At 42.9% G+C, this 18,030-nt stretch overlaps 1 protein-coding gene across 12 annotated transcripts in view; it reads left to right on the forward strand.

Moving 5' to 3' along the window:
* Window positions 1–2,789: 2,789 nt before the first annotated feature.
* adgrb1a (adhesion G protein-coupled receptor B1a) overlaps window positions 2,790–18,030 on the forward strand; it is a 449,476-nt gene continuing 434,235 nt past the window's right edge. For 3 of the 12 annotated variants that reach the window (XM_078397556.1, XM_078397559.1, XM_078397558.1), the window contains exons 1-2: window positions 3,898–4,493; window positions 8,392–9,445. In XM_078397556.1, coding sequence (XP_078253682.1) covers window positions 8,713–9,445 — 733 coding nt within the window. In that variant the 5' untranslated portion in view covers window positions 3,898–4,493; window positions 8,392–8,712. Of the gene's footprint in view, window positions 2,908–3,894; window positions 4,494–6,901; window positions 7,194–8,391; window positions 9,446–18,030 lie in introns of those variants that run through there. The other 9 variants (XM_078397555.1, XM_078397557.1, XM_078397550.1 and 6 more) reach the window with 7 other exon arrangements.

The following is an 18,030-nucleotide window of genomic DNA, read 5'->3' on the forward strand; positions in this document are numbered from 1 at the left end:
TGCAGAACGCCAGGCATGGAGAGGGGCATCAGATCACGGGATGACCAAAATGGAGGCATCGGCTGTGATGGGCCTCTGTTACCGGCTGCAGTTGGGACTGTAAAATGGCATCAAAATTGTGCCTCTTGCATATGTACTCAGTGGGCTATTCTGTGCATACTCCACTCACCGGGGTGATTGTGGTTATGTACAGGGATAGTTTTGCTGATCTATGTGCAAAAAAAAGTATTTCACTGCACCTGGTAACACGTGACAATGAAACAATTGAAACCATATTTACACCTTCTAGGAAGAAGTTAGGATTAACTACAAAGGAATAGTTGGGGAACATTTCCGAAATTGTATGTTTGGTGGATTGATGATCTGCGGAAATGTATAATAATGATTAGAACAGCCAGCGGTTAATAGCTGTGTTATTATGCTTTAAGTCTCTACGTTCAAAGAACCAAGAGAGCAGCGTTTCATTGTATCAATTGTGATATAACTGGCCTATTTCCACCTCGAGCAGAAACCCTGGGAGGAACTGAAGATAAATATTTTGGCACGTTTTAAAAAAAATTAATTCCTTCCTTTGAATTTTGTGCCTTGTTCCGCGCGGAGTAAATGAATCACAAACTAGAAAGATTCAATTGCGTTCTCTTACAAGGTTAAATGCCAGCCACCCAAAGAGATGGGACAAAACAGAGGCGAGGAATTAATTTCCAAGAGAGTGAACAGGAACACGAGACGGCAGAAATGGTTTCATTTCAAGGGTGAAAACAACACAATATTGAAGCAACTTTTTCGAGACTCCTTTCAGCAGCGAGCTACAGAAGGATTTCAATTTCAGGCTCTTCGTCGGTAATAACTTCTGGAGAATGTATTGATCCAACAATCCAAGAGACGTCCTAACTCTTCAGGGAAAAGTTAGGAGCATTCGCTACATTTTTTTTTGAACGTACTGTAATGGATATAAGTCAATAATCAGATTCTTCTAAAAAAGTAAGTCCCCGTCTGTACTCGAAGCTCCAAGCGCTTGGCGGGGTGATTATTGAATAGCAGTCTGGATGAGAAAGAGTGTGGATTTTAAACGCATTTGGAAGAAGCGCGAGATAACCAGGCCAATCGTATTGGAGAGGGCAACCCGTGCCCATGGGATTTTGTGAGAGGGGACATGAGAAGTATTGGCGTTGTCTTTCAACGGCGTGGTTTTGCACGATTTGGTAGAAGACGGATAGAGAACCTTCTGTGAGGTAAGTGAAATGGCAGAATCTAAATGGGGGGCTGGAACTGCTCAATTGACTCCCGAGAAAGATAGGTTAGGCTTTAAATAATAAACTTGACATTTTTTTTTGTGATTCCTCAACTGCACGCGACTCGACTGATATAATTTATACCATGTTGTTGCCACTTTAAGAAAATTAAAGATTCACCCTCTTACTGTCCATTCACCGTCCATTTCTTGAATATAACGGATCTGGTCATGATATTAAAAAAATGTTAAATGCGCATTGGTTGCAACGGCTCCGACATTTGCAGACTCTGTAAAATATACAAATGCAAAATACTCTGGTGGCTGGACATTCAAAATTAATCTGCAAGGTTTGGAGGTACCTAAGATCAAGCAAGTTAAGATTTCTGGTTGGGAAACTTTTTGTCAGTTTCCAGGATGTTTTTTTTTTTTTGTGCAGAACTACTGAATTGTCCATGAAAACAATTACTTTCGATGATAGAGGCAAAGGGTGGTGGTAAAAGGATGTTTTTGTGATTGAACGTCCGTGACCAATGGTGCAGCGCAGGGATCGGTGCTGGGACCACTTGTTGTTTGGGGCATTAAGGACTTGGATGCGACTGTGGGAGTTTCACAAGTACATTTGCGACGACACGTAAGTTGATGGTGATGTGGATAGCGTGGAAGGTATCTTGGGATAAAGCACGATTTAGATCAGATGGAAAGTTGGACGGAGTATTGGCAGATGAAATATAAACCTGGCAAATGCATTTATTTCCTATATATTAAATGATAGGTGATGCATTTTGGAAAAGTCATATCGAGGTGGGACATGTATTATATAAGAAATGTTGATGAACAGAGGGACTTTGGCGTTCAAGTCCATAGTTTCCTGAACGTGGCAACACAGGTAAATAGGTTGGTAAAGACATGTGGCATGTTTGCCTTCACGGGTCGAAAAAGGAATACAGAAGTTGAAACGTTATGTTGGAAATGTACAAAACGCTGGTTGGACCTCATTTGGAATATTGCATGCAGTTCTAGTTTGTAGGGTGGAGTTGGGCTGGACAGAGTGCAGAGAAGATCCACCAGGGTGTTGCCCGGACGGTAGGGTTTAAGTTATGGGTAGGGACTGGACGGGTTTTTATCCCCCTGAAGTGAATGGGTGAACTGATAGAGGTATATGTAATTATAAGAGGCATAGATAAGGGGAGATAGAACTATTTCCCATTGGAGGTGTATCAAAAGCAAGATGCCACTGAGAAAGGAATTATAAAGAGGATTTAAGGAGAACGCTATTTTACACGGAGAATACCCGGTATCTTGAATTCGCTGCCAGAGGACATGGTGTATACATTTGCTTCATTCAAGAGACATTGGGGCTGTATTTAAGTAGGTAAGGCATAGGATGCACACTTAGAGCGGGCGTGGGATTAACATAGACGGACATGAAGGTCGGCATTGGCATGATGGGCCAAAAGGGCGAGATTCTATGCTGAACAACTCCATCAGTCACACCACGTTGAGATTTTGTAAGCACCTGAATGGAACTATCTATTGTATTCTTGCTTTCATTTAGAACCTTCAGACTAAGACAGAGGATCAGTTGTGTGTTTAAGAAGAGACTCGTCATTCGGAACCACCTCTGATGTGTAAAGCAACCAAGTCATCCAAATAATCCAACTCAATTAAATAAGGTTGGTTTGAGTCATATTTGTTGCCTGCTGGCTCGCAGACGGTAACCCGTTCGCTGGTGCACTTATAGTATTCCAAAATGATATTCGGACCAATATAATAACTTGTTCGTATTCCACTTGAGATTAGGCAGTGCGACTATAATTTCCCTTTGTAGAGGCGGTGCATATACGAGTGGATGATGGAGTTGAGCGCCCAGGATTGTTTTGCTGCGAGAGTAACGGTGCAGGTAAACTGGTGGGCAGTTTCAGTGGAAATTCCCTGCTCCCGCTGAGTGGGTGTTTAAATTGTGGTAGTTGCAGAAATAGCTGTGACTTGGGGGGGGCGGGGGTTGCGGGGAGCAAAAGGAGAAGTGGGAGGGGGCGGGGTGGTGGCAAAAGGAGATGGGAGGGGGCAGATTTTTTTTCCTTGACACACAATAATCAGCTTCATACAGTTACCTGGAGGATGGATGATGTGCCCACAAGCGGCTGGTTGCCATATTAGATGACATGGAGGATTCCCAGAGTCGATAACTGCGGACACTTTGGAAATTCCTGCTGCGGCGTATCTTTGTTTTATTAATAAAGATGCTTTGAAGGAAACTGTACTGTGCAGCTAAATGACAGTGACACCAAGGCTGCCTTTGCGTATCTTCCTTTGACTGTACATTCATTAAAAAAAAACTATAACCAGAAGGAGAGTTAGAGCATCTTAATTTTAGTCCAGTGATGGAAGCCAATCAGGCAAGTGTCTGAAACAGATAGACCGACCAAATATTAAATGCAAATTGCAAACGTGCCGGTGAATGGCAATTATTGTCTTGAAATGTAAACGCTCTCAGATATTTGCTCGTCTGGGTTTCGCATACCTTTCCATTTGGGGGAGAGAGCAAAGATTTATAGAGATAACGATAGGCGGATTGATAGTTTAAAAGAAACCCGGGGTCGCGATGCGCGGATAATGCAGCGGGTGACTGATGGCAAGGGGCTTGTCATTCGTTCTGGGAGCCTTAGATCGGCACTATACACGATTCTGCTGTGTGTTTTTTTTCCTTGGTAGTTTCCCCCCTCCAACGCGCGACTAGGAAAGCGGTGGGAGCCTGACGTAACTAATGCGCTCCTAGCTACAACGCTCTGCCTTCAGTAGGTGGGGAAATCAGAAAGAGACCAGGACGCTTTTGTCAGATCTTTTGCAACCTCACCGCCAATTCCTCCTCCTCCTCCTACCCCCTCCCCCTCCTCCTCTCCAGCCCCCCTCCCAACATCACTTTACCACAAGGATGAACCGAGAGGCAGCATCTCTGTAGTCGGGGGAACCAGCGAGGAGTCGTTTTATCTTTGGATCTAAACTCCCAGCCACTTGATCTGTTGCATCTTTCGGATTAATCGGAGGGATGTTTTAAAAAAAATTAATTCCCCTCACTGCTTCGTAGATATCCACCCTCTTTCTTCTCTCTCCACAAAAAAAAAACTTGCTTTCGCTCCAGCCGACGTGTGCCTGTGGGTATCCCAGTCGCAAACCATGGTGGTCGTCATCTTGTCGCTATGTACACGGAGCTCACTGGTGACTGCGCCGGGAGTGTAAATATTTGCTCAAAAACTTTGAGGTAAGGAAATGCCTGCAAGTTAGGTATATGTGTGTGTGTGTGTGTGTGTATATGTGTGTGTGTATATGTGTGTGTTTCTCCCCCCAAAAAAGGGGCTTTGTAAATCCACTTTATACTGACTATTCTGAGGGGAGGCGAAGAGGCTATGTGACAACATGTATACCATTTAAGCAGGCACCTTTTAATGGGGATTGGTTGCAGGTGACACGGTATACTGGTAGAATCGGTGCAGCAAACCTTAAAGCGTGCTTTTGAAAGTACCCGCTTCTGCGGGAATGTAGGCAGACTCCCTCAAAATCGTTGCAGGATAGTCGAATGGTGCTTTTGGAGAACAAAGATAAATACGTGCGATTCACTTCTTTTGTTTAAATTATTATTATATTTCCTGAACGGCAACCTTGCGAGCCCGAGCGGTTTGAGCGGGTGCCATGACTGCCTTGGCTTCCAGTGTGGCCCCTCGGTTCGCTGGACTCTGCAAGTCTTTGCTGGATCAGCGTGCCCCTCCGGACTATGGGCGACCAGGGAGAGGAGCGGGGGAGGGGGGGGGGGGGGGGGGGGGGTAGGTGGTGGGAGGGAGGGGTGTAGGGGGAGGGAGGGGGTAGGGGGTGATAGGTAGGGGGGGTAGGGGGGCGGGGGAGTGCAGCGTTCAGTGGTGAATGCTGGATTCAAACAGCGGATGGACGCAGAGCAGACCTGGATTCTATAGATATGTGGGCTATCCAGTAGCTCGGCGTGCCGAACCGTTTATTGAAGTCAACTCGTTTGCCAGACTGAATTAACTCGGGACCGGGTGTGACTGGGAATGGTTCTCTTTTAATGTCCCATCTCGGCTGGAAATTCTTATTTTCTTATTGAATTCCCATTTGATCCCCATCATTAAAATAAAGATTCTTTATTTTGCTCCCCTCCTTCCTAATCCTTACCTGATCTTATTTGGTCATGGTGTCACTTCGCATTATTTGCTCGACAGCCTATTAATGATGAATTCAGCAGAGTCAGGGGTTAATCACATATAGCTGGCAGCAAGATCTGATCTGTTTTACTCCTTCCAACTCCAGCGACATAGCAGATGAAAACGAATCCCCTTTTTAAATTAAAAAACACGTTTATAACACACCCATTGTAATAATCCTTAACCCATTGACAGGCAATTAATCTGTCGCATTATCATGTCATTAGATCAAAAAGCAGATTTTGTAATTCTTACTACCAGGAGAAGACTGTGGCAACTGTGGGTGTAAACCTGTTAGACATTAGTTGTGATGCAGCAGACGCGAGGGATCCCCAACTACCTCAAACAACACAGTCGTTCCTTGATAATAGATAGGACCAACGATTTAACGTTGGTCTGTACTGGAATAAAATAATTGGAGATAATTACACAGTAATTAGCAGTCACCAAGGCGGAACGTGACGCCGAAAAAAAAAATCCTTCACCGAGTTTGAGTCACCTCGTTTCTGTTAACTCCTTCGCCTTACATTGGATGCCAATTGAATGGGAACGATCGATATAACTTGGGTATCCAAAGGATACCGGGGGCGAATGGCATGGGCGTTGTGCACATTCGGACCAGTGCATTGCTCAGGGTTGACTGTCTGTCCTCGATTGGGAAGGAGTTCGCACAGCAATGGAATAAATTAAAGCGAGCGAGCGCCTGGCGATCGGGTCTTCCCCCAACCGACGCTGGATCTCCGCAGCCAACACACGATTCTCCTGCAAACAGCTATCACCAGGTGCAGGTAGACACAAAAAGCTGGAGTAACTTACTACCCGAGCCGCTGAATCACTCCAGCTTTTTGTGTTGATCTTCGGTTTAAACCAGCATCTGCGGTTCCTTCCCACACATTTTATCACTTAGTGTAGGCAGGGTGACGATCCGGACTCTGCAACTGGTCTAATCATCACGATGTTCTGCTTATTCACCACCAGCATCTGCGTGGTATTGGCTTTAATCAGCCACAACAAAATACATAATGGTTGCTATCGCGAATAAACGCACTGTACTGCATACCAATCAAAATACAATCAAAAACGGAAGAACAGGTTCTCAGGAAACCACTCGGCAGCCCACCATGCCACTACAGCGCCAACCCTGCCCACTCACACTGCCTCCTCGCTCGCAGTTCGGACAGATGGCTTTGTTATAACACAGTAACTTTTAACAATATGTTGATGCATTATGAGTCAGTGTGCGATCTGTTTCCACACTTCGCTCTACACTGTATACATTCCATGTTTCACACCCTTGTGTTTTGCGTTGTTCAGTTTTGAACAACCGTCAATCCACCAAAAGCTCCAAATCCTCCACCACATACAGCGATGCCCGCCCGGTGTCTGGTAACCTCCGCCACCCACACGCCCCACGCCCGTTTACAGAGCGCAGTGGAACGGAAATCTGTTTGAACATTGCACAGGCATGCACAGGGATTACGGGAGATGAAATGTAATCAGTTGCACGCTGAACGCCTGCTGGAGTCGTAGCGTGCGGTTCCCAGAGGGGGGATAGAGAGAAGCGCATCTTGATATGAGCCCGCCAGCGACAAGAATAATGTGCTGTCGATGTATAGGTTAAAATGGATAACCAAACAAACGGTAGACCACTCTCTCTCACGCAGGTACTTGTCACAACGTTTTATCCCCTCTCGCCCGTGTCGCCTTTGTAACCGAGGCGTTTATTGCAAGAAGGTGGAGGGAAGAAGGTTAGTAACATTGCCGTTCATGGGTTAATAGCTACCTTAATGCTTAGATCAGGAGAAGGAAGAAACAGCCACATGCAGGGAAAGCTAAGGAGACCACAGGTTTCTGGCAATGTCACAACCCAGCAGGTATTGAAGGAACGTACTGCGATGGACTAGCAAACAAAGTCAATGCATTTAATACAAAATCAGTCTCGGTTAAAAAAAAAGACGATTTTGTTTTGTGTGGAAGAAATGAAACGTGGAAGTAATTGTAAGAGCGAGTGTTGTTAGTCGATATTATTATTGTCAGATTATTTCTTATTAAACGTTCCTTAAAATGGGGGCAACCCCTCAATGAACTATTTGGTATGACGACCTGCATCTATCCTTGAGGCAAGTTGGAAATTCGCCAATGGCAAAACAATTAATTACTTGACATTTCCAGTTTTTTTTAAGTGTAAACAGATTAACGTGCTCAGTCAGAATGCAAGACGGAGATGAAGGCTGAGTCCATGACTGCTGATGGTGTATTGTTGTAGCTCGGCACATTACAACATAGACCACTTTGTTTAAAATCATGAATTCTATCCAAAATAATTTACAGTGGGAAACATTTATTTCAATATATTCGGAAAATTATTGTAATCTGATCTTTAAAAATGCAATTTGCTAAATCGGTTAGTTGTGACAATTAATTAGAACAACTGGTGGACTTGATTGGTTAAGTTGTTATATTTGAATAACACGGGAAAATACTCTTATTTATTGGAATGTTTTGAGTGGGACACTAAATGCCCTTTTCACATATTTTAACTGTAATGTGTAATTCACTAAATGGGTATTTAGTTTTGGGTTTGTTTATTCGATAATTAGCAGAAAATAACAGCGCCTTAATTAGCATTAATTGTCAAAATGTTTGGGAATATGTGAAGACGTGTTTGAAACGCGGTGGAACATGGCTAGGACCAGTGATGCAGATTAATCTGCAGAAGAATACATTCATTGAAGGAGGCGTGTTTTGAAGTGGTGGGGGTTAGGCGAGTCGGCTTAAACTGATGTAAACACTCTGTTAGCAGCATTTTTCATCCGAATTGCGAGAAATAGAACTGAAAGTCTGTAAACAAGCCATACCAATAATGCCTGGAAATGAGGTTACAGGCTTTCGTTTCAACCAGAATGTTAAAAGAAAGTGATACCTGTTTTTGTTTTATCATTTCAGATTCAATTCTCTGTCTGTCTGAAGCGCACAATGTTTATGCGTTACTTGTAAAATAGTTGGCGAACACACTGAATAAACTGCGGCCTCGCACAGCGTTGGGGAGGAGTAACAGTTTTACTCTTTTCGGGACTGGAGGTTATTATTAAAAAGAAAAGATACGACTTCAAGGAATGTACCACAAGGGGGAGACCTAAGACAGAACTACAAAGATTGCAATGAAATCATCTGCCGGTGTCTTTCTGTAAAAGTCGGTCCTGTTATGTCCATAGTCTGGGCTCCTGCTGCTATTTCTTTGGCGTTTCTTGGGATAACCGATTTAGGATGAGGATCATTGATTCCGCGGTGATTGTGATTTTAGCCGCCGCGCTGTGGACCGTCAGCGGGTTTGACGCTGGACAAGCCCCTTGTACCACGCTGGTCCAGGGGAAACTATTCGGCTACTTCTCCTCTTCAATGGTCTTTCCTTCCAACAACTCAGCCTGTTCCTGGATTATCCAAAACCCCGACCCGAGGAGATACACGCTCTACATGAAGGTAGCCAAGACCAGCAATATCTGCGAGAGACACCAAATACGCACCTACCAGTACGATTCATTTCTGACCAGCACCCGCACCTACTTGGGGATGGAAAGCTTCGACGAAGTGCTGAGGCTCTGCGACTCCACGGTCCGTTATGCCTTCTTGCAGTCCAGCAAACAGTACTTGCAGATGAAGCAGATTTCTACGGGAGTCGGTGGCCGGGCAAAGAGCAGAGGCGGCAGAGACAAGGACAAAGAGTTTTCGGCCGAATACTTGGTGGTAGGCAACAGAAATCCCAGCAAAGGGGCTTGCCAGATGCTGTGTAAGTGGTTGGAGACCTGTCTGGCCATCAGTACCAGCACCAGACCCTGCGGGATCATGCAAACCCCTTGCCACTGCTCCAGGGCTGAGAGCATGGGTCAGTCCACTGAAATGCTGGGCTTGAATAAAAAAGGAGACAGTTGCTTGAAAGACGGCGTCTACTTGGAGCATTGCATCAAGAACTCTAAGGACAGCATCGATGCGGATTCTCCCGGTAAGTGAACGTAACGGCCGCAAACTCCTCGGTACCTCTCTTACCATCAAAGGCAACGAGAGGGGTCTCCTAGATCGACGTTTAAGCTCGAAATGTCGCGACCTGTTCTTAAAATTACCTGTTGCGGTTTTAAAAACCCCACATATTAACAAAGGGATCTTTATCTACTGGCTTGAATTGCGGTGGTTATGTCAATAAATGGGTGGCCCTGATTCTGAACTGGTCAATTGGTTTGGAAGTGAAGAAATTGACGTGTAATTGACCAGCGATCGTCTAGGAAAACCGATAGAGGTGGGAATGTAAGCTTCTATTAAGCGTTACCAGTGGATTTCTCGCTGATTTATGATCCAACATGCAAGTTTAAAAATTCAATTAATCCAACAATTCAACTAAACCTTTCCATTTTACATTCTCACTAAACGAGTAGAACCACCTGGTTGCAATCCGAGTGACGATCTCACTCGAGAATGGTGTCTCTTATAACTAGTTTTAAGTGAAACTTTCCGAGCGTTAGAATGGACTTGTTGATACCTTCGCATCCGTGTCTTTTTCTTACTGTAACAATTATCATCCGTTCTGTGGTTGGGAGCGTTGGAATCATTTGAAATCAAATGTGAGTTTAAAAAAAACATGCAGTTATTATTTCTGTTTAACCTCTACGCGCTTTTCAACCGGTATGGGCGCTTAAAGTCCACTGGATTCGAAATATAATGACTTGTCTTGCTTGTAGATCTGTAAAATACCTGTGCATTTAAAAAAAATGTAAAGCTGGATTTAGAAATGACGTTTGTTCGCATCCAATTCCGACCCAGGGGTGGCGTACACACACATTGCAGAACAACGTTCAGTGGAACTAAACAATATCGCGTGGTGTCTCTACCTTAAAGCTAATTTCCCTAAGTTGTAAAATACAGTTATTTCAAGCATTGAAGCTGTCCCACGATCGGCTCCTTTATATCGCCCATTCATTGGTAATGATTCATTCAGCATCACTGAAAGGCTAATCTGATTTTCGCCACTGTCCTGTGGTGTGTGATGTGACCTACTGTGCATGATAAATATGTACCATGAAGAGCAAAGTACCGTGGATTCTGACAATGCATAGCATCTAGCTTGAAACACCCAGATAGAAATAATACTGTAGACATGGACCCTGCCTCAGATTGGAAGTTACAATAAATATCAGTAGAACGGAGAAGGAATGCATACATGCACATAGACACTCGGACAGAAACTGAATCGCCCTGTTAAATGCTTTGAATGAACAATGATCGATGTGAGACGGTGTAACACACTATATTGGGCCTTTCGAACAATGATTTAGCTGGAATAATAATTCTGCAATGTATACATTTTAATGGTATTTTGAAGAGCGTGGCGATGTTGATTTCTATCCTTCCCGTTTATTTGCTGACTGCCACCAGGGAGCGATTGCCATTATATTTATGCTATAGAAAAAAAGAGTAGGACAATCAGTATGCATATTATGTTTTATTTGTTACAAAGTGAGCATGACACTTTTTGCTTGCATTAAGGCACAATAAAACAGTGACGTTTTAAGATCATATTGAAAGGATAAATATGTATCTGTTCAAGCTCTTCTGTTTAGATGTCGCCTTCTACCATATCTACATGATGATGTTATTTGTTAAGAGACCCAATGAGTTGCAGCATATGCAGAACAAAAGTAGGTTGATAATGTTTTTAAATATCTCAATACTGGTGTGGATAATGTTATAAACTACAAATTTGAAAATTATTGTCTTTAGTTGCAATGAGATTGCTATCTACTTTTCAATAGCACCAACAAGTTTTAATATTTGGCTTCTATAGCTTGTGCCATCAATGGTCATCAGATTTTTCAGCACCTTAAACAGTTGTTTTTTGTTGGAGAATAAATAAGGTTCACTTATTTAATGGCCCCACAAGATGATTGTTTAGAGTTGGCACCTTGCAACTGACAGACTTGTAGTGCAATGGGGACTTTCTTCACTGGAAAATGACTTTTCTGAAAAAAAGACAGCCCTTCACTTCAGCTATACCACACCATCTTCCGATATGAGGGTGATAGAGGCATTAACTCGCAATTTATGTCACTTTAAACAAAGCGTGTTGTGGTCAGGTGACTGCTCTGTGATAAGGTGGCATGTGGATAATCGAAATAGAAAAGAGACGCATTTCAGAATTAATTCCAGCTAGCATTTGGTTTAGGAATGGAATTGTTGTAAACGAGGGCACCATATTCAATGGGTAGATGTTGTAATGTGCAATTGTGATTGAGGACAGGTACATACAAAGCGAATAGAGCTTATTTATTACTGAACCATGAAAGGAGTCTATTTGGCCCATCAGTCTCGTGCCAGCTCCCAAAAGAGCAATCCCATAAGTTACATGCTTCCTCTTATTTTCCTGTGACTTTGCAATTAATTTTTTATCCACTAATTTCCCTTTGTTTTTTCTTGAACACTTCATTAGACTTGAGGTAATATAATGGCTAATCAACCTACAGTCCCAACCTTTGGAATGTGGGAGGAAGCTGGAGCACCCAGGAGTCATAGAGAAAACATGCAGACACCACATAGATAGCGTCAAGGTCAAAATTGAAACATGGCTGCTGGAACTGGGAGAGAGCATCTGTAACTACTGACTCTGTTCAGGGAATTGAACTTATGTTGTGATTGTGTGAAACTATTGCCATCTGAATCATCAACTGGCTGTGCCTTGTTCTACAGTAATAAGTACTTACAGCTGATGCGAGGTACTTTTATGAAGGTACCTTTTTCCAAAATGAAAGGAAGCCATGTGGCAAAAAGCTATGACTCTGTATTTGGGAACAGCACATGGAGACAGCAGCGAGTGCTGCACTACAGAATATGCTCATGTTCCTTTGTGCTGTTGATAACCATTCACCTTGTAGAAATTGAAGTAAATGCACAATATTGACAGGGAATAAGGAAGATAAGGCATGAAAAGATGATGGATGTGCTAATTAATATACCACTGGGACATTGCAATAATTCAATGCATTATATTATAGCACTCTTTGCATATGTATTTGGAGAGCTGTGGGAAAATAATGCTAAAAGGTGAAATACCTGTTGTCATGGAAATAATGCAAATATAGCACTTCAGCTCAGATTGATGAGCACGATTCTAGTTTGATCTTCATCTCGTCAGTGCTATGAGAGAGCAGTTGGGCAGGGAATGGTGAGTGGAGGTGTCTTTTTTTCATCTGTAATTACTGCATGAAGAATCTTTGGTATGAAGCCAACAGGAGAGAAAATGTGCAGGGAGATGTTCGCATTCTGTTATCCTTTAGCAGTTGCCGGGCATTATGGGTCGTGTCCATTTTAGTTTAAGGGACTGCAATTTGTGAAATTGCTCCAGCCAGGATTGAATCTTGGAGCTTTTACTCAGTTACTTTTGCAGTTTCATACAACTGAATCCTTCTGTGACCTTATCGAAACAATAACTGGGGATGTTCATCAATTATGAAGTTTAAAAGTAACACCAGCAAATTTGCAGATGACACAAAGCTGGGTGGCAGTGTGAACTGTGAAGAGGAGGCTAGGAGGTTGCAGGGTGACTTGGACAGGTTAAAAGTGAGTGGGGCAGATGCATGGCAGATGCAGTATAATGTAGATAAATGTGAGGTTATCCACTGTGGCGGCAAGAACAAGGAGGCAGATTATTTTCTCAATGGTGTCAGATTAGGAAAAGGGAAGTGCAACGAGACCCGGGTGTCCTTGTACACCAGTCACTGAAAGTAAACGTGCAGGTACAGCAGGTAGTGAAGAAAGCTAATGGCATGTTGGCCTTCATAACGAGAGGGTTTGAGTGTAGGAGTAAAGAGGTCCTTCTGCAGTTGTACAGGGCCCTGGTGAGACCATATCTGGAGTATTGTGTGCAGTTTTGGTCTCCAAATTTGAGGAAGGACATCCTTACTATTGAGGCAGTACAGCGTAGGTTCACGAGATTAATCCCCGGCATTGCGGGACTGTCATATGAGGAAAGACTGGGGTTGTATTCACTGGAGTTTAGAAGGATGAGAGGGGATCTTATAGAAATGTATAAAATTATAAATTATAAAAGGACGGGACAAGCTAGATGCAGGATGAATGTTCCCAATGTTGGGGGAAGTCCAGAACCAGGGGCCACAGTCTAAGAATAATGGGGAGGCCATTTAAAACTGAGATGAGAAAGAACTTTTTCACCCAGAGAGTTGTGAATTTGTGGAATTCTCTGCCACATAAGGCAATGGAGGCCAATTCACTGGGTGAATTTAAAAGAGAGTTAGATAGAGCTCTAGGGGCTAGCGGAATCAAGGGACATGGAGAGAAGGCAGGCACGGTTTACTGATTGTGGATGATCAGCCATGATCACAATGAATGGCAGTGCTGGCTCAAAGGGCCAAATGACCTCCTGCACCTATTTTCTATGTTTAATTATGAATTGACTCTTGACCAAAAGAAGTAATCACAATTGCATGAATACATTCTCTTTTGTTTTAGAGAGACGGCATGGAAACAAGTCCATGCCGACCAACAATCACCTGTTCACTTGCTCTGTGTAATGCCAGTATCGCATCCTGCACACTAGGGGCAATTTACAGAAGCCAACTATCCTATAAACCCGCATGTCTTTGGAATGTGGGAGGAAACTGGAGCACCCGGAGAAAACCCACATGGTCACAGGGAGAGTCTAGGGTCCGATCACTTGAAAAGCAAGAAAGATTAATATAACGTAAGGTAATCTTTGTTTTCCCCCACAACATATTTGCCCCTCTGCCAAAATATTTTATTTGAAAATTGGTACATTGGTGTAATTAACAAGAACCCCCTTCCTCCCGCAGTGTATAATACATGCTACCTTGACTGGAGGTAACTCCATCCAATAATAACTTGCAAGAATGAACATGATAATTGGACAAGCAGAGTATCAACCTCTGCTGTGATGCCCTCTTGGATGTTTAATGCCCAGTGATCTAGTGTTACTTGAATGCCATCTTACTAGATGTTTGCAGTATATTCATCATATCATATCATATCATATATATACAGCCGGATCAGGAGATAAGCATGAGAGTGTCTTTTTAAAAGAAATGGAACTCTATCTTTTTTACATTAAGTACATATCCATGGTTATTTTCCCTTCAGGAATACAGGAGCAGAAATGGACCACATGGCCTCTCAAGCCTGCCCAGCCATTCCTTATGATCAAAACCTCATCGCTTCACATAAATTTGCTATAGCCCCGAACTCCCCTTTCAAAAAATCATCTAACTCAACCTTAAATGCCCACAATGAATATGCATCTAGTGCACTTCAAAAAACAGATAATTCCTAAAGATTCACCACGCTCTCTGAGGAGAATTTTTTATCCATCTTGGTTTTTAATACCTGCTCATTTATTTTGGTCCTTTGTTCAAGGTTCTCCCACTGGTGAAAGCATGACACCATCATGCCTCTTAACTTCTTGTGTTTCAATAAGATTGCCCCTTATTCTTCTAAGAATACTGTTCCAACTTCTTTAGCCTCTCATGGTAAGTCAATCCTTTCATCCCAGCAATTAATGGAGTGAATTTTTTGGACTGTTTTCTATGCTATTATATCATTTCTTAAACCAAAAGGCTAAATCTGTGAACAGTACTCCAAATGTGGCCTCTCCAACAATTTGTACAACTTTAACAATATTTCCCTGCCTCTAAGCAATTTTGCACAGTTATACAGCACGGAAACAGGCCCTTTGGTACAACTTGTCCATGCCGACCATGATGCCCCATCTAATCTAGTCCCAATGTCTCTTAAATGTTACCTGCCTCAACTGCATCCTCTGGCAGTTCACTCCTTATATTCACAATCATCCGTGTGAAAAAAGGTTGCCCCTCAGATCCCTATTAAATCTTACTCCTCTCACCTTGAACCTATGCTCTCTAGTTCTTGATTTCCCTACCCTGAGGGATAAAAAATGTTATGCATCCACCCTATCTATTCCCCTCGTGATTTTATGCATCTATACAAACTCCCTCGGCCTCCTGCTTTCCAAGAAGTAATCTCCTAATCTGCCTGAACTCCCTTTATACCTCAGACCCTCGAGTCTTGGCAAATTCCTCAAATCTTCTTTGCACTCTTTCTAGCCTAATGGCATCGTTTTAGCCAGGTGACCAAAACAGAACACAATGCACCAAGTGGAGGGGAAAAACTGCAGAGGCTGGGGCAGTGGAGCGGTAATTGCACCAAGTGGAGCCTCACCAAGTGTAACATGGTGTAATAAGTGTAACATAATGTCCCAACATCTACAATCAAATCCCTGATTGAAGGTTAACATGTTAAAAGCGGCGGGGGTGACAGCATTTTGTGTATTGATCTTGGAAGCCAAAAGAGTTTCCATTTTTGGGTATCCAAAACCAGGATGAATAACAATTATTATGGAGCTGGATACACCAATCAAGCACTTGAGCCCCAGTTGAAAGGAACGAAAGTAACAAAACAAACAATGCATTCATCTGAAATGCCCCAAAGGATTTTCATGAAGGTGAAGGGAAAAAAAAGCAAATGTTGCAAAGAAGGAGAGGTCATTTAAAGTTCATTCAGATTACTGGGTCTTGACAGTTTCAAAAATAGAAGGCAAAGATGTGATATTAGAGATTGAGGCTAAAAGAATGGAATGGGATTGTTACACACAATCTCATTCTTCCTTAAGGATTGGCTGGGCAATCAATTTTAAAAACATTTTGTAACTTACATTTTGTATTAAATGCTTGCACAGGTATATTAATTGTTGGATGCCGAATAATTTGTGGGAATTTTCTCTGGGCATTTTTCGGATAAATATGGCAGCATTGTGAGGTCAGAATAATACAAACGGTATAAATTTGGGTTTTAGCTAATATTCCATTGAAGCAAGGATGACTCTTCAGGAAAACCATTCAAAAATTCTGCTGAATGCTTCCTCTGTTCAGCATTAACAAATTACCTGTCAGAAATATATCTCCTTCACAATTTAATTTCCAATACCCAGACATACATGATCAGTGTCGCCTTGAATGAAAAACCTAACCTGTGCCAAGAACTACAATTTTACCAACAATTTTCTCTCCTCTGATGCTAGCTTCAGGTTAACATCACCTATTCTCATTCTATTTGGTTCACCTGTGCCTGGAGTGCAATGGTTGACTCTATTTTATTACCTCAAAGAAAGAAAGAAGGACCTGGAAATGAAATGACGCCTTTCACATCTCTGTAAAGATATGCGAAAGAACAGCCAATAAAATATTTAAGAAGCAATGTCACAGTTTATCATGCAGCATTCAATTTGCACAATATCAACTCCCACAAACAGCAATTGTGATAATGAGCAGCTTATTGGCTAAGAAATCATGATGAAGCAACGTGATTACATTCACCTGCAAAAGCAGATAGCGTGTTGGCGAATGTGTCATTTGAAAAATGCATCTCTGATGGTACAGCACTCCCTCACCAGTCCACTGGATCATGAGCCCAGATTATGTGCTGAGAGGGATTTAAATCAACATCAAATACTTTCCACAGAACAAATGCAATTTTTAAAAATGCCAGGGACCACTGAGATTCAGGCAAACTGGAAGAACAACATCACGTGTTCTGCCGGGGTATCCTGTAACCCAATGGCATGAACATTTAATTCTCCAATTTCAGGTAACCCCTGCACCCTTTCCTCTTGTCATCTGATCTACCAGCTCCCTTTTGCCCACTTTGTTCGCACCCCCCTCACCATTTTCCCTCTTCCACCACCTCATTACCAGCCCTATCCCCCCTGGGTCCTCCTCTACCCCTTTCCCCCCCACTCCTCCCTCTTCCCCTCCCCTTTCTCAGATCCCATAATCCCTCCCTTTCGTTCTACATTTCTCTCCTCGCCATCCTTGCTTATCTAATTCCGCCATCAGCAGCCCTTCATCTTCTCCACTTATCATGTCTAGTCTTTGCAACTATCTTCACCCTTCTCCCTCCCACATGCTTCATTTGCCAATCAGCCCCTTCTTCCCTGGAACCACTTATCACTCATTAGCTCTTCATAGTCTGAAGAAAGGATCTGATCTTAAACTTCACCCATCCATGTGGTGCAGAGATGCTGCCTGACCCGTGGGGTTACTCCGGCACTTTGTCTTTTTTTGTGAACTGGCATTTGCAGTTCCTTGTTTCACCTATCACTTGCCAACTCTTGCACTACCCCTTCCCCTCCACTTTTTCGACCAGCTATCTCCCCTCTACTCCAGTCTTGAAGAAGTGTTCCAACCCGAAATGTCATCAGAGCATTTCCCTCCATAGATGCCGACCCAATGAGTTTTGGCAGCAGTTTGTTTTTTGCTCCATTGACAAGCTTGAACCCTGTGAAGAGGATTGTTTGTTGAGGAGGCACTGGGTTGACTAGGCCTTATTCACCAGAGTTTTGGAAGTAGTAGATGATATCTCATATGAGATATCTATATCTCATAACTCATATCTCATACAACGTTCTGATGCAGCGCGAGAGATTAAATGCAAGGGGTGGTTTCTCTTAGAGTGGGGGTTGGGGTTGAGAGTAGGAGATTGTGCTAACTGGAGAAG

This window comes from Rhinoraja longicauda, chromosome 4 (assembly GCF_053455715.1).
Source record: "Rhinoraja longicauda isolate Sanriku21f chromosome 4, sRhiLon1.1, whole genome shotgun sequence".
Taxonomy (NCBI): domain Eukaryota; kingdom Metazoa; phylum Chordata; class Chondrichthyes; order Rajiformes; family Arhynchobatidae; genus Rhinoraja; species Rhinoraja longicauda.